The sequence below is a fragment of the Necator americanus genome, chromosome V (assembly GCF_031761385.1).
Source record: "Necator americanus strain Aroian chromosome V, whole genome shotgun sequence".
Lineage (NCBI taxonomy): Eukaryota > Metazoa > Nematoda > Chromadorea > Rhabditida > Ancylostomatidae > Necator > Necator americanus.
The window spans coordinates 27652376-27668300 of NC_087375.1; the positions used below are offsets into that span (position 1 = coordinate 27652376).

The 15925-nt window shown below is 38.7% G+C and overlaps 3 protein-coding genes across 6 annotated transcripts; 1 reads left to right on the plus strand and 2 right to left on the minus strand.

Annotated features, from left to right (window-relative positions):
* Positions 1 to 1949: 1949 nt before the first annotated feature.
* On the minus strand, positions 1950 to 3681 carry RB195_015419 (uncharacterized protein; the record flags this gene model as incomplete). Its single annotated transcript, XM_064206123.1, has 5 exons — positions 1950 to 2011; positions 2074 to 2207; positions 2473 to 2575; positions 3380 to 3528; positions 3602 to 3681. The coding sequence occupies 5 exons, from the start codon at positions 3679 to 3681 to the stop codon at positions 1950 to 1952; spliced, it is 528 nt and encodes a 175-aa protein (XP_064062004.1).
* Positions 3682 to 6157: 2476 nt separating this feature from the next.
* On the plus strand, positions 6158 to 10427 carry RB195_015420 (uncharacterized protein; the record flags this gene model as incomplete). Of its 3 annotated transcripts, XM_064206126.1 has the most annotated exons (10): positions 6158 to 6283; positions 6439 to 6585; positions 7712 to 7843; positions 7914 to 8082; positions 8164 to 8308; positions 8420 to 8528; positions 8609 to 8693; positions 8822 to 8914; positions 10080 to 10221; positions 10280 to 10427. In XM_064206126.1, the coding sequence occupies 10 exons, from the start codon at positions 6158 to 6160 to the stop codon at positions 10425 to 10427; spliced, it is 1296 nt and encodes a 431-aa protein (XP_064062005.1). The 3 variants fall into 3 exon arrangements, with proteins under 3 accessions (XP_064062005.1, XP_064062006.1, XP_064062007.1); XM_064206124.1 differs by lacking the exons at positions 8822 to 8914; positions 10080 to 10221; positions 10280 to 10427 and having other exon boundaries at positions 8609 to 8773; XM_064206125.1 differs by lacking the exons at positions 6158 to 6283; positions 6439 to 6585; positions 7712 to 7843; ... (2 more) ...; positions 8420 to 8528; positions 8609 to 8693 and having other exon boundaries at positions 8845 to 8914.
* Positions 10428 to 13789: 3362 nt separating this feature from the next.
* On the minus strand, positions 13790 to 15638 carry RB195_015421 (uncharacterized protein; the record flags this gene model as incomplete). 2 transcript variants are annotated; one of them, XM_064206128.1, is made up of 5 exons in its annotated part: positions 13790 to 13805; positions 13891 to 13951; positions 14018 to 14053; positions 14702 to 14749; positions 15527 to 15638. In XM_064206128.1, the coding sequence occupies 5 exons, from the start codon at positions 15636 to 15638 to the stop codon at positions 13790 to 13792; spliced, it is 273 nt and encodes a 90-aa protein (XP_064062008.1). The 2 variants fall into 2 exon arrangements, with proteins under 2 accessions (XP_064062008.1, XP_064062009.1); XM_064206127.1 differs by having other exon boundaries at positions 13888 to 13951.
* Between the last annotated feature and the right edge of the window lie 287 nt (positions 15639 to 15925).

Here is a 15925-nt window from a genome sequence, read left to right on the forward strand (position 1 = left end):
TTTTCTTACGACATGCTCTGCATCCTTGTAAAATCAGTCTCAAACAAAAATGTTTTTCCAATAAATGTGCCCCTAGTTTTAAATTCTACTCTCTTTTCGCTTTTCGTAACAGCGACTTAAACTACCTAAGTTAAGAAAGTAAGCTATTCTTTTATTTTTGAATGTATAGGCATCACTCCAGCGCAAAAATGTCAGACAATGTCACAACTGTCTATCCGAGCTATGATAGTATTTCACGGATCATGCCTGGGCCTTGACAATATCCATCATCGACATCGGAGTGGACGTGTTCATGGAGTGGATCAAAGAACCAAAAGTTCCATGGAAATCAACGGAACCATTCTACACTGCTGTTTTAGAACGAGGTTCTGAAGAGTAACTTCTTTTAATTTTCCAAAAACGACAGCAGAGTTGCTTGAGGGACGCTGAGTAGAGTTGGTATTTTTGATGGAATGAAGTCCATTGAACCAGTCGCGAATATGACAAAAGCCAGTAGTGTAATGATTAAAATTCATGATGACCGTATCATCATGAGGTGAATAAATTGTCCACTTCTCCAACCATTTCATTTCTATTGTAACACAATACTGATTTTGTTTGCAGAATACTGATAATTTTATTTTTCTGATGAAATTATTTTCTTGAACCCATCTAACATATACAATCAAAATCATCTAAAACTATCTGTCGGAACGCGAGGGTCCTAAGCAGTGAAAATCAGCAAGACCGTGCTGTTGCGTAGGATGGGAAACCCACATGTCAACTACCGCCCAATCTGCTCACTGTCCGCCATCTACAGGCTCTCACAAGAGCAATCCCAAACAGGATAGAAAGAACATTACATGAAGGACAGCCATACGAGCAAGCAGAGTTTCGAAATGAGTTCGGTATGAATGGCCACATATACACAGTTTCAAAACTCATAGAAGTATCGCGAGAGTGTATCACTTCTACGACTTGAAGAAAGCCTTTAGTAAAGTCGAGAGTGAAGCTGTCATAGAGGCCTTAGACATTCAGAGCGTCTCTATTCCGTGCATAAAGATACTTCGTGAGTTGTACAGCAATTTCATCACAAAAACTTACCCCTTCTGCAATAGTGTCACAATCGACGTGAAGAAAGGAAAAAAATTGTCATGGTGACACAATATCAATCAAAATATTCATGCCAAGTCGTTGAAAAAAAATGCGGTGCTTTTCGAGTCGCTCGCGAGAAGAGAAGCCGCTGGGCAACACTTGCACGCTATCGGAAAAAATGGAAGTATTACTGGTGTCCGCTTGAACAAAACAACGAGAGCACAAGTGACACAGACGATATTTTGCAGATTTAATTATCGATTTCCTAAAGTTTAACGGACTTTACGAGGATTGCCCTACATTTTCTTGATTATATGTAGACATAAGACTCTAATGTGCATAACTTTAATGCTATCCCCGAACTGCTAAGTTCGCGGACGTTATGTGCAAGAATACCACTCAGGATTATTATATCATCGTTGAAATATGGTCTTCGTTCATACTTCCATTAAAAACCTTATTTTACTACAATCATAGGTTCTACCACAAATTTCAAAAGAAATTATTTTTTTATGGAACGTTTTTCATGCTCATGAAACGAGAAAGAGAATCTGAAATCTGAGCTCAGCTTGATTGCTCCTTTGACACCGTCAATATCTCTACATAGTGGTGACATTGAATGTTCTAATAGTTTTTAACATCGTCCTCAATGATTTTTTTGTTTTGATATTTCTCAGCGAGTGGGACGCAAATATACCTTACGTTGACTAATCAGCAAAGAAATATCGAATAATCAAAAAAATCCATTAATTTTTAAGCTTTTTGAATCCAACCACTGTTCACATCAATATATATATATATATATATTGTAGTTTCTTCCATACTTTCTTCCAAGTTGAGCAGCATGAATATGATTGACTGCTGATAAATACAATTCAGCGAATAGAAATTTGAAAAATGTTGTAGTTCGCCAGGCAGTATAAAAACAGGACGAAACCTCAAAAAAAAAGTAAAACGAAGTGTCATTCACAAGATAACAGAAATTTTCTGGGCCTTTACCTCGTCTGCGCTCTCTGAGATATCTTTCACGGATCTTCATGCATTCACGGTGTGGATTCTCGTTCTTGTAGCTGCCACAACAACCTCTTTCCAATTCCGCTTGAGATTTTAAAAAAGAAGTCGAAAGCACACAACTACAACACAAAGGTATTAGTACTGGCAAAAATACGGATGTCAAGGTCGGGAGAAAAAAAACTGTCCTGGAGATATCGCATCAAAATGAGAAAATTCAAACAGTAACAACAACTACAAAACCACTAATTTTTTATTGGAATCTCTAAAAATGACAATGAGTTGCCCTTGAAAAAACACCATGAATTAAGACATACTTATTCCACTGAAAAAAGAAGTGTTTTGCTATAAAATACATTCGTCAGTCTCGTTTTTGCAATGTTTTACATATTTTCCGAGATTTTCAAGTTTGTAATTAAAGCAGACATTCGGCGTTCAGAGACGAGGACACAGTGTTTCCCGTCGAACGTGTTTTGATTCGAAATAATTTCTGAACGGAAGCTGCAGTGATTTCCAAGAATCTGAGATATCAGAAAACTTTCCCCCATAAAATAAAGACATTATTTTATTTTGCTAGAACACTACAATCTTCTGTCCTAGGAAAAACCTATACGCGATATATAGTGAAACTGACAGGGTAAGTGCTGTTAGTCATACCTTCACATTTGGTTATTTGAATTTTTGAAAAAGAAGTTAACAGTTGCGCGCTCAAACACAGAACAACCTACTTCTGATCGCACCTATTGCCCATCATTGTTCTTTAGTAATCCAGTTTTGTGATCACTTACATTCTCTTTATCTATACCTTTGTTTGTCTGCTTCCTCCTTTCTTAAAAGATTAAGAATTAGGAATTACGGATAACTGATATTTCCAAGCAAAAACTTTCGTAGGTGGATGTATATGGGCAAAACAAGTACTTCATAATGCTTTATTGTTTATTGGTTTTCACCTCATAGCTTTTTTTTTGAGTTTAATCTTTTTGTACCATAATCATTTATCTGCGCTATTATAAACGACGTATGTACATCAAGCACTTCATCGCTGCGCAGCAGTCTCTTGGGTTTTTTAGATGACCATGAAGTGAGACCGCTTTCATTGTTCGCTAATGCAAAACAACAAGTCAGAGTTTGCATGACATTCCACACATCATAGTTTTATGGGAACGGTGGGTACCAGTGCTAAGAAAATTTCTGAGAAAATTCCAAAAGCAATTGAAGAACATTCTGTTGCCTCCGGTACTGTTAAAGGTTGAGGTTATTCACATGAAAAAAAGGATTTTGAAATCAATCTTACTTGTATCCTCCAACTGCCTAAGAACTAGAAGCCTAGGCAAGGAGTCTTTCACCACATTTGCAACTTCGCAAAACTTCTGGATGAGCTCACAGCAACTGGCGACATCAATGACCATGAACAACGTGTCCTTGAAGAAGAAAACCGACGACCTTCACACACCATTTTGTAGAATGTTTCGTTCCACTTTGCGACTTCCAGAAATTCTCATGTTCTTCTACTTACAGTACCTTCATTTCATTACAAATACTTTGGTTGTTTACAGCGTGAACGAAAATGAAAAATGAACCGTTCTCAGTGATCATTCTCGTTCTGTTTCTTTCCTGATTTTTTTTGTCAGAGAAGAATGCTCGCCGATAAAATAACGGTCTTGTTTTCAATGTTGTTTTAGAACTTTGATGCATTACCGATGATTTCGCTCACGTATTCTTTTTTAGCAAAGACAGTGGCTGTACGTGTTCTGTACATCGAATAGAATTAGAATCCAAAATGATCTAACGGGAAAAGGCCTATAATCCACGCTGTAAAACATTATCAGTTAGACATTCTGGTAGAAGCTGCGAAGCAAGTGTATGTGTGTGTTTTCTTTTTGAAGCTTTTGGAATCATTTTAGACTCCATAGACTTTTTTGCTATTGAAGCTATTAAAAAAAAACATAGAATTCCCTATCTGTATTGATCCGTGGACTCAAATCACCCAAATCGCTACTGTTTTTTGGTAGCACCACTACAAGATCAGCCAAAATCTTGGAGCACATGAAAGCGTCATCTATTGATCCACTGGATGCAAAGAAGAGCTAGGATCGATCTGGATAAGGGGGAATTTTGTCTCTGATAGCTACGAGCAATGCCAGGTATCTATGCAAAAGAATAATTTAGAAGAGTCTGCTGAAAGTCAAGAGAAATAGGCATCAAACGCACGAGAAAAATCCTTTGCAAGGCGAGAACGGAGATCCCAAGGAGAATATGTGCTAAAAAACCACCGATGCCGAGAGAATCAAGCAGGAAATTTTTAAGAAAATCCAAAGGCTGACGAAACTTCTCCACCATCCTGAGAGATGAGGATCTCTTTGCAGTTTTGCAACAGGTAAAGCATAAAATAGTCACTTCTATCGTCTTTCAAACACGGTGAATCGCTGTTCTCATCGTGCTTGCATCATTTTGCAAGGGTGAGCCCCACTCACAGGGCAGGAATGGTGCAAAGTAGAGCAGCACCACCTCTCCTGACTTCATTACCTTCTAGGAGAGGCCAGTCAACTCTGGATTCAAATCCGATGGATTACTTCAGAAGCGGAAACTTGCTGAAATTAGGCGCATTCGAAGTGAGATGAGCTCAACGCGTCGTACTTGCGCTTCTCTTCGATGCCTTCACGATGCGTTTTGTTCTCTGTAGAGGTGCCGACGAACATATTTCCGCTGTCTGTTGTTTTTGGTTTATAATGGAACGACACATCGCTGGTTCCCCAAAATTGCTATGTTCGCTCCAGAGGACTTAAATCATTTTGCTATAGGTTTGACCTACCTTGTAATACAGCCAAAAAATATGCTTACTCAAGACTGAACAGTCGCCGGCTGGTGTTCTTGCACAATACATTTCATTTACTTCACAAGTGGTTATATTTTAACTAGATCCACAGAACAAACAATTCAGGGGGGCCTTCAGTGGACCTTCTTAGGTTTAGGCAATTTCGAAGATTTTTCTTGAACAACAAACAAACCAACTTCACACTGTATTTCTACTAAGGGGAAGAAAATGCAAAATTCCAAAATTTCTAACGTTGTCCTGTAAAACTGTATCGTATAATACATTTCTTATCATGATAGCTAGAACCTAATCTATAACTCGTTTGTGACTTCACACGAAGTTGCCGGTTATATCCATCACATCACCGTTCAAAGAAAACGTTGGAGTGTTCTGGGCTAATTCACGTTTGTTTTGATTCGTTGTTAGACCGGTTGGATAGTAACCAGAAAGAAAAACCTCGGCGGGAAAGAAAAGCTCCCCTAAAAAAATTCCGAAGAAAAACTGAAAGAAAAACGCGGAAACGTTAGCGAAGCCAACAGTTGTCTGAGATGACGTCCAAGATAGCTGTGAGCTACAGGGAGAGAGAGAGAGAGATCTTGCAGAGAGCTTCGAAGTTCCAGGAAAGTTCGCTTTTGGTTGATGGACATTGATAGCTTTACCTCCTGTGAACTCCGTGGTTAAACTTTCCAAGTATGAGATCACTAGTTGTTCGCTTCTCGATGGCCTCTTCGAACATATGGGATTAATTCCTTTTAGTCATTAGCTGTTGATATTACAGATATCACCATGTAGGTACACGGGAAAAATCGGTTCGGGTTTTCAGGGTGACGAAGTAATTGCAGTTTCATACAATAATATGGTATATGCATATATGTCAGCAAAAAATATATTCATTTAATAGATTTTTGCGATCCTAATGTTACTCATAGCACTCTAATTACCATTTATCACAGAGCATCACGTGTAAGGCATGTGAACTGATCTTCTTTTTTTTTGATTTAGCAAAAAGCAGAAATTGCATGGTTTTATCATGTTTTCTAATAAGTTCGGGCATAAAAACAGTGAGAGCAGCAGTTTCAGCTATAAGAACTTGACAAGAAGCTTGGCGAATGAAAGTTGACGAACCCGAATTAAGAACGTTGCATAATGTTGTTCCTTCATGTGAAATGATAATATTTTGTCTTTATGTAGTTGCTTGTTGTTTACTTCGACGTAACCGACAGAACATTGAAAAATTTACTTCCCATATTTAGTGAAATGATACCTGCTCCAAAGTTTCTCAACGTTCATGAACGTATTCCAGCAGAGAGAGCGGATCCATCTGTTCTTGGAAGAGAAATAGTGTTCAGCAATGGTCGTAAGGCGAAAAATTGCTTCCTTAAGGTATGCATTCATTTTCTTGCCGCAGTAAAGAACCAAATGCAGTAACGCACAAATAAGCACAATAAAATTTAAAGAAAAACGAAGAAATGGAAAAGGTGGGTTTTTAGTGGACGTGACTCAACATTGAAGAACGAAACCAATCAGTGTGAATTTAGAGTGCAATGTCGGATGGACTGAGCACATGGGATCCAGAAGATCTTTCTAAAAGAGGCATACCGACACAAGAATTGATCAACGTCTACGATAAATGGGGACATGGAGGATTCGGTGTCATTGTAGTTGGAAATATAATGGTTGATCCGGTAAGGCAAACATTTTAAATATTCCAAAGAATCTTGGTTAGGTATCGTGATATTGCGATTTTATGAAGGGCAAAACTAATATTTTACACATTCGTAAAAAATTATCTTTCCATCCCAAAACCGAAAGAGGAGAGGGTTGAGACAATGACTAAAGGAATAGAATACAATTAAGTTAAACAGAGAGCATTATAATAAAAAGTGAAAACGTGAAAATGAGAGTGATTGCAAAAGAAATAATCGAAGGCCTTCTAACTTATTGCATCTAAGTAACGTCTTGAAGTTCTAGTGATGAAAAGGTGTGAATGGCCAGAACTAGAAATGTGAGGTTTTTCGTAGAATTCCCAGTGTCACTTTTCCAAAACGGAATGTTAGCCGACGTGAAAACACAACTAAGTGCTATTAATGTTGCTATTTTATATATGTCGGATTTTTCCAGAGAAAGGTTTTCTTTCTGGAAGGTGTGCTTTTATCTAGGAGCATGGCACCATTGCAAGAATTTGCAAAAATGAAAGTAGCTTCTTCAAAACTTAATTTTCTCGGCAACGGACTGATAGGATTACAGTTTTATGTCTTCATGAGAACGTACATATCAGATTATATCATATACATCATACAGATCATGTAACGCATATCAGATGCCACTCCATATCTTGCTCTATTAGTGCCAAAAAAAAAAACTGTACAACATCAGTATATATACATTTATATTTATATTTATATTTACCAGTCTGAACGTCCGTTTAAAGCCGGACTATGTACAGATTTTCTGTGGTGATTGGTTCGCTCGCCTTCACTGACCAATGAAAATTAATAGTAGTGGAATTTTCTGAAAAAATTATAAAAGTGTTCTCCGAACAACGCTTTTTTCCTCTTTTAAAATAACATTAGATTTCATAGTATTCTTTCTAAACGCGTCAATTTTAAATTTAGAGAACATTCAAACTTCAACTTTTTTGATTGAGTTGATTTTCTTCGTCATGTGAAGTGTGATTTTACAACAAAACGCACCTAAAAAATGACTAATTGCACAATATCTATCTTAAGCTTCATGCTCATAGGAGCTGCTGAAACTGTTCATTTACTCGTTTGTAGCTGACTACTCTTTGAAGACTTCTTTCTTTTTCAGCGCAATCTAGAACGCGCAGGGAACGCGATTATCTGCAGGGAAAACGATTCGCCTACGTTGAGACAGGCATATTCGAGGCTTTCAGCGGCCGCCAAAACGGATGGAGCCCTTGTCATTGCGCAGCTTTCGCACGTTTGTCATTTTTGACCTTCATACTCAATTGTAAGGAAGTTTTTTGCTTGTCTTGTTGAGGTATTTTTAGGCGGGACGACAAACACCTATTGCTATCAATGAACATCCTTATTCATGTTCCGAAGTGCAATCGAATAGCTTCGTGAAATGTGCAAAACCAATACCTTTTGCATTAGATCAAATCAAAACAGAAGTTATTGACAGATTTGTTTATGCAGCCAAATTCGCACACGATACAGGTCTGTTGATTGACTGTAAGCGAGTAGACGCAAGAAAATTTTCAATTTAAAACATCTGCGCCATTGATAAGTTTCTTGGAGGGTTCGATGGAGTAGAACTTCATGCTGCTCATGGTCACCTGCTGTCGCAGTTCATATCTCCTATAACAAACAAACGCACGGACAAATATGGCGGGCCTCTGAAGAACAGAGTGAGCATCATTGGAGAAATAATTAGAGCAATCAGGTACAAAATTTATAGTCTAGCAAAAAGAGCACAGCCTTTATAAAAGATGCCTTTGACAGCATATTCAGAAAATCAGGTGCGAAGAGCATGTCCTAACACAGTGTATTTTAGGAAAGAAACTCCAAATAATTTCATTGTGGGAATCAAGAAAAATTCAGTGGATTTCCAACCAAATGGTGTTAACAATGACGAAGTTAAAGTTGCTTGTTCAATTTTAGAGGTGAACGCATAGTTCTCAAAAAAAAAAACCTTTCTTTTCCAACAATTTCCAACTCATTTCCAACTTCGCCGGACTTTTAGAGTTGTGGTTTTGAATTCGTTGAGCTATCGTACGGAACTTTGGAAAAACCAGCATGGTTTCACGAACATGAGCCAACGAGAGGAAGTGAAAGCTACTTTCTCGAATTCGCGAAAAAGGAAAGCTGCAACCTAGCTTTACTTTTCCGCAAACAGCCCCAAAAATAATCTTACAGGTTCGTCCTGCTTTCAAGAGAACGGCTGTTTACGTAACAGGTGGATTCCGTACAGTTGCTGCAATGGTAAAAGCAGTAAATAGTGGAGCTACTAATGGCATTGGATTGGCCAGACCTGCTACAGCAGAACCGGGTATTTCTATCTCATGTTAAGTTTTGAAATTTAGACTGAATAGTCAGCTGCTGATGCTGATGCATATCCTGCTGCCAGCAAATTGAAAAACTAGGAGTTCCAACCAAAGTATTGAAGTAGAAGAAGAAACCTTTGTGAAAAAAATGGAAATAAAGAAAAGTCCATTCTTGGGCCAGCCCTTGGCAGCACTACATGCCCTTGTTCAGGTCAACATATGCCCTTCAGTTAAAGGCATCACCCCACGAATCTGAGGTGATATGGATTCCAGGTGGAGTATTCGTACACGGGATAGTAGATTATGGAGAGAGGATGATCCTGTCCATTTCTTCCTAACTGCCGTAAAAAACGGCCCCGAAGATACGGCTTCAGGCGTTTTGGCGCACTATTTTGTACCGGGAGTTCGACTGGAGCGCGCCAGCCTTGTGCGGCGCCGCATCTTCCGGGCCGTTTTTTACTGCAATTAGGAAGAAATGGACTGAATCACTTCCCTCTTCATAGTCTCCCATCTCGTATACGAATACTACACCTGAAATCTGCACCACCTCAGATTCGTGGGGTGATGCCTTTAAGGAGTATTGGCATGCTTCTAAGACCAACCAAAACAGGCTTACAATTTGAGTGGAATGGAATTATGCAAAAATCTTCGTTACAAAATAATAAAAAAGGTGACGCAAAGATTCCTTTCACCACTTGAACTTTTTTCTGGAAAGGCGGTCGAACAAAAAAAGTCAAAAGAAACGATAGGTTTCTTACTAATATGCAGATGTTAGAAGCGGAAGATAACCACTCTTTAAAGAACACCAATACCGCACCTTCGCAGTTTTTACATTGCAGGGCGCTCGACGGATATGGACGATCGATAGGCCAGTAGCAACATTTTTTCATTGCAAATAAGTATGGTTATAACAGAACTACGTTTTGTCGCAGTTTTTAATTTCAAGTCACTTCCCTGAGCAAAAGCATCTAACTTAAAGATGGATTCAACAATCGTGCTGAACCCAGATAATGATGCAACTCCTTTTTTTAGTGGTAATTTCGTCTTTATACGATTTGTTGGTAATTGCTTTGTGATAAAAGTTTTCACTTTACTCCTTCTCATAAGATGCAACATCTTTGCGAATTATTCGAAAAAAAAAAAAACAAAGAATTACTTCTTTTATTTTAGATCTCCCCTTAAAAATCCTCGCCGGTTGTTGTCTTTCTGCTGCCGACACCAAAGTGAATCCAGAAGACTTTACGATGACGTTTTTGGTCAGTACGGCACAAATGGGACAAATGGGAAAGCTACCGACTTCTAAACTGACAAAGTTTAATTTGTTGTCGTAGTAAAATTTTAATTTTTATTGATATTTCAAATATTTTCAGCGTTTGTGAAGGAATCGCCGACCTCAGTATCCCAGACGAAGCTCACAATTTTAAGAAACTTGCGGCGGATTACCTTCTTGACATCGCGAAGCTCAATAACACCAACAAACCAGTTGTTGGAAATCTTCAGTACAGAAATCTGTTCTGAAACTTCTTTCAAAACTTGTTTCACACATATTCACGTTCTCGCTGTGCGTAACTAGTCGAGTCCAATTCTTCAGTTTTCGCAGTATTGGAAGCCCTTCTTTATTCCAGTAATAAAACTAAGGAACAACGACAATGTGAAGTCAAGAGTTATGTACAGGAAATAGAATTCCGAAGGCTTGTGGATTTTAAGAGAATGGTTTCGTCTTAGCTGAAGCAATATCCCGCAGAATGCCATCCTAAAAATTATACGCCGCATCCCGTATACGAATTCGTAAACGAAAAAAAAATCCGTACCACCTCAGATTCGTGAGGTGATGCCTTTAAAGGGAACATGAAGAAGGTGATGGCGTAATATTGCACATAACCGAATGCATTGGAGAACATAAAGAACATTTGGGGAAAAACCCACAAAGAAGTAGCTTATATGTAAACGTACATAACGAACATATAAAAGGCAAACAAGTGGACACATAATAAAACGAAGAAGCCATAACAAATAAAATTTACCCTACAAACCAGAAGATTTGTACGACGTTGAAATCGAAATCAGCCAATGTTATTTTGAAGAAAGAAAGAAAGAAAGGAAAGGATGTGTGGTTTGTGCAATCTGTACATTCTATAACATACATCATATAACATATAGGACGCCTAAATGGGAGTTTCACAAAGTTTGTAATTTATAATTTTGCGAAGGCATATACATCGAAATAAGCCTTTTGTGGTGTTCCACTGGATGTGCTGCCGCTGGGAGCATCCACGTGTCACCGCCTATTGTACCAAAGCTTGAGCATTGTTGTGTAGGATCACCATATCACGACATAGTTAGTTTCATCTACAAAGACGATATCAGGCATTCGTAGTTCAAAGAGCGGTGCAAGTGGTAGGCACTCATTCGTTATCGACAATTATTCCCATTCACCATTTAGGAGTTTTTTTTTTAAATCAGAATCAACAACTTCTTCTTTGCCGATATTTCCACTTCGTAAACTTGTATAATGCATTTCACATCATAATCGTTTCTGTTGTGGGCCTCATGTCTCTGCTTTCCAAGTAGTGTTATCAGGTTTTACGTATATTTTCCTGCCATATCTTCAGTAACCCTCCCCCAAGATCCCTACCTAGTTCTCCAATATAGGGAGCAGTGGACATCAAGTGGACATATATTACCCTCATTTGCCCGTAGTCAATTGTTTTTCCTTAAGGACAAATAACACATTTTTTACCGATGCAGCATCTGTTGTATGTTTCTAACAAGTTGGTTTTTAGGAGTCGCATTAGAGATATTAGCCGTGATCACATAATATTGCTAAGCTTGAACAATGCTGCGTTGAACGGCACTAACACTGTCAGAAATAAAGGAAGGACAAAGAGAAAATTTTTTTTCGCAGTGGACATAGCTATTTACAGCGAGGGTTCCTTGGTAACGTGGACGCACCCTATGAGCATTGGCAGATTCGATTTTCAAGGCTGGTCTTCGTGGTGTACACCTTCGTAGTCTTCACTGCATACTTCACTTGTGTTTTTAAATGTATTGCGAATCACTGCGCGCTTAACTGCAGTCGTATGTACAAATTTAACATTTGGCATTTCTAATAAGATGTTCTTACAACTTTCTAGGCGATAATATTTACTCTAATAATTCCAGTAGAAACATTTATTCGCTTGTTAAAATAGGAAAGCCAGCTTTTGGATTTTTCTTGTGACTCACATGTGTTGCGATAGCTGATAGAGCATTCGAAAACACTTGTCCATTTCGGAATGTGTTGACGTTATAATGCACCAGTCACCGATGTATCTACAACACATAGGTGTACGCTTGTACATCAAGAAATGCCTGAACCACAACATTTTTAGGTGGTCCGCGATACAGAGCAGCTAAAAATGTTGTGGTTCAGGCATTTCTTGATAACTGTTATTATGCGAACTATACTGACCCCATAAATTTGCACCATTCTGAACGTCTGGCTAAAGCCAGACCTCAGAATTTTTATGGTGTTCGCTTTGCTCCCCTTCACTGATCAATGAAAATTAATAGTAGTGGCATATTCTGTGGAATTAAATTTGTGTTATTCAAACAACGCTTTCTTCCTCTTTTTTAAATAACAAATAAAGGCGAAAGATTTGTAGTTTTCTTTCTAAACGGGTCATTTCCACATTTAGAAAATATTCAAACTTTGGTTCCAAACACTCCTTCGATACCACGATATAATATGGGCAAAAACTGAGAGCATTTCTCGAAATATGGGCTTTCCTCCTGATTTCCCCCAACAGTTATCATGGTTTGACGTAAAATGACGAGAACAACGTTGTCATAATGATAAAGGTAGCTTTCCGCATCAGATCATGTAAACAGCTGGCTACTATATAAGCAGCAGTTAGCATTCGTTTCCCACTTTCTGAAGAGCGGAGGAGTCGTAAAGGTGGAAAGCAACGCGGAAAGTGGTTACGACTATGAAACGTTTGCAACGTCCCGTTTACCTTTTGCGACAGGCACAATAAGTTACTCCGCGACACTTCTACACCACGACATAGGAATTCGACAGCGGTGGACCCGTTGCACCCCATTTTATAGCTATCTGGCAGATTGGGGCAGTCTAATGTTTATTCCGTCAAGTGCTGCACTACCCTGAGTCAGTCTTTCAATAATTGTTCAACGTTGTGAACCAAGATCACAAGATACAAAGTTTGTACTTTGTGATCTTGTGATGGTTTCCGTTTTCACAACGTTGAACGATTCTCGAAAGACTGACTCAAGGTAGTGCAGCACTTGACGGGATAAACATTAGACTGCTCCAATCTGCCTCCATTTAGACTTCTGAAGACGGCCATAAGGCGGAAACGTCGTGGTAATGAAGTTTCCATCTAGAAACCTCGTAAGCAGAATAAATAATAGGACTAATACAAAACATAGACCGAAGAATGCCGGGTTTCCAGAAGACGAGAAAAGTGGAGTTCAAAATTACTTTATCAAGCTATCGGTCATCGAGCAGATCCTCGAGATATTTCATTTATTTCCTTCTACTTTTCGAAAGAACCTAACCTAGGTTGGTTAACCTAATGGTTCCATCGAACCTGACAAAGGTTCGGTTCACAAACAGAAAAAAAATATCTAAGATCTAATAAAGATTTAGTATCTAACCGAAAACGAAAGCAAACACTATTCCAGCTGCGTTCCATAATTGATCTTCTATTAGATCAATACCACACAACAAGGAGCGAAAGGAAGCTTTATATCCGAGTCAACCACAATTCTCAAGCAAAACAAACATGCGCATATTTTGTTGAACACGTAAAGCAAAACGTAGAAGAAAAGGACTGGTGTGGACAACGAACGACGGCTACGAAGATGTCCTCGACGTTCACTTAGTACTTACGGTTCCTAAAAATACGTTCAACATCGCAAATAACTCATTCATATGTGTTTTTGAATCGAAACAAGTAAGTAGAGGATCGAAAAGAACCACTGGTTCCCATCGTTCAGCGACTCTCCCGTAAGTTTCCGATACGCTCCCTCGTCTTCAGACCCTTAACAAACATTAGTTAAGCGATCATTTTCCAAAGAAAGCTCTCCAAATTGCCCATAGAAGCTACTTTTACGCCTTCCGACAATGCTCGCAGCTGCTTTTCCTGAAAAAAGAAAGATTTCATACAGGTTGGGAATTTAAGAAATATAGGTTTATGGGAAGGTTGATGAAATCATCACTTCATTAGTAATGAACTGCCTTAATAGTAGCGCAGATATTCTTAACATATTGACCATAAGTGATGGCGCGAGTGCTTACCTGTACCCAAATTCGGATTTCTTAGGTTCAAACCTGAGTTTAGGCCTGGATGAGTACATTCTGGGATTGTAATCTTCTGTCTAAGGGATCTAACAGTAACAGGAATTTACTACCAAGTAAAAATCGCACAAGAATGGAGCTAAGGGTTCGATGTGTGCTAATGTGTCCTACAGCGCCCATCTTTAAAATTGTTTAAGAATTATTCTCTCCATCACTTTGTTTTAAAACATTATTATAGTGATATGGGAAATTCGGCTTTTCACTGCTCAAATAGAGAATTGTTTTGGTAATAATGCAGCGGTCTTAAAAAATGACATCAAAGAAATAACGCACATTACATTTTTTTGTTGAACATTATTTAACAAATAAAGCTAGTCCAAGTCAAAGTTGAAAATTTCATTGCTACGTTTTGCAGAGTGTTTTTAGAAGTGTTAAAGTATGATCACTTATTTCTTTTTCGGTAATTTTTTCTTGACAATTAACATAAACATACCTATCCAGCCTGCAGCCGAAGCTTCGGCAACCCTCTTTGCGGCCCTTTCTAAAACAAAATTTACAGAGTTGTCATTCACATATCACCATTTCTACCACTCCTACAGCTAAAAACTAGAAACAGTATTTAGATTTCGCTTCCTCATAACTGTAGATTGGGCAATACGTATGTGAAAGTTTAAAGGCATCACCCCACGAATCTGATGTGGAGTATTCGTATCCGGGATCGTAGATTATAGAGAGAAGGGTGATCCCCTCCATTTCTTCCTAATTGTCGTAAAACTGCTCCACCTGAAATCCGTACCACCTCAGATTCGTGGGGTAATGTCTTTAAAGGCAGCGTGTCGCGAAACTGACGATGTAGATGCCGATGTGGGCAAGTATACAGCTCCAGGGCAGATCCCTAGTAAGGACGTGGCCATGATCAATTCTCCATTATCGTTCTAGACAATAGCGTATAAAGGGGTATTTGCTCCTACGGGATACGTTAGAGAGCGCCATCTTTACGCACCCGCCACGTCCACGAGAGAGATCAGTGACGTCTTCTCATTGCCCTTTTCAGGTGAGGCCAGTGAATAAGCAGCTGAGAGAAGCGGAACGTGTAGAAATAAGGCGAATTCTATACAATATCGTAGAAATTGAGCCCATTTTTGACGCTGTTTTTTTACGATTACGGAAAGATGAACGAATTTGGCCCGTCTCCGTAATCTGCACTCCAAACTCTATGTTCTCCATCAGGTTTGCACGTCAATGCCGTATCCAGTTCTCAAAGTGCAAGCATGGTCTAAAACGACTGCAGCAAAAATAAACTAGATGAGGAACTCACCAAATGGTTTGCCAATTCTTTTCAGACGTTTCCTTAAACTTCTTCCAAAACCGCTTTCCACAGAAACTACAGCGATAATTAGGAGTAACGCAAGAAGAACTCCACGATTCATTGATTCTGCTGAATAGACGGGATTTGTTATCCTTCAGTAAGAAAATGTGGAAAACATTCTCTCAATATCCCTCTGATATTTGTATCTTCATTTACGAAACCAATTGTCATCAATTAATAGTTAAAATGAATGAATTTCGAAACAAATCTGGGCATGACGTCATCTCTCCGCCATCCCTTTTTTCCCTTATTTTTGCTCCTCATTTTACTCATTTTGACGGACAAAAAAAAACAAACAAAGAACCCAGATTCTCGTGGGTGAAACAAATACTACTTTAGAGAGTGTGG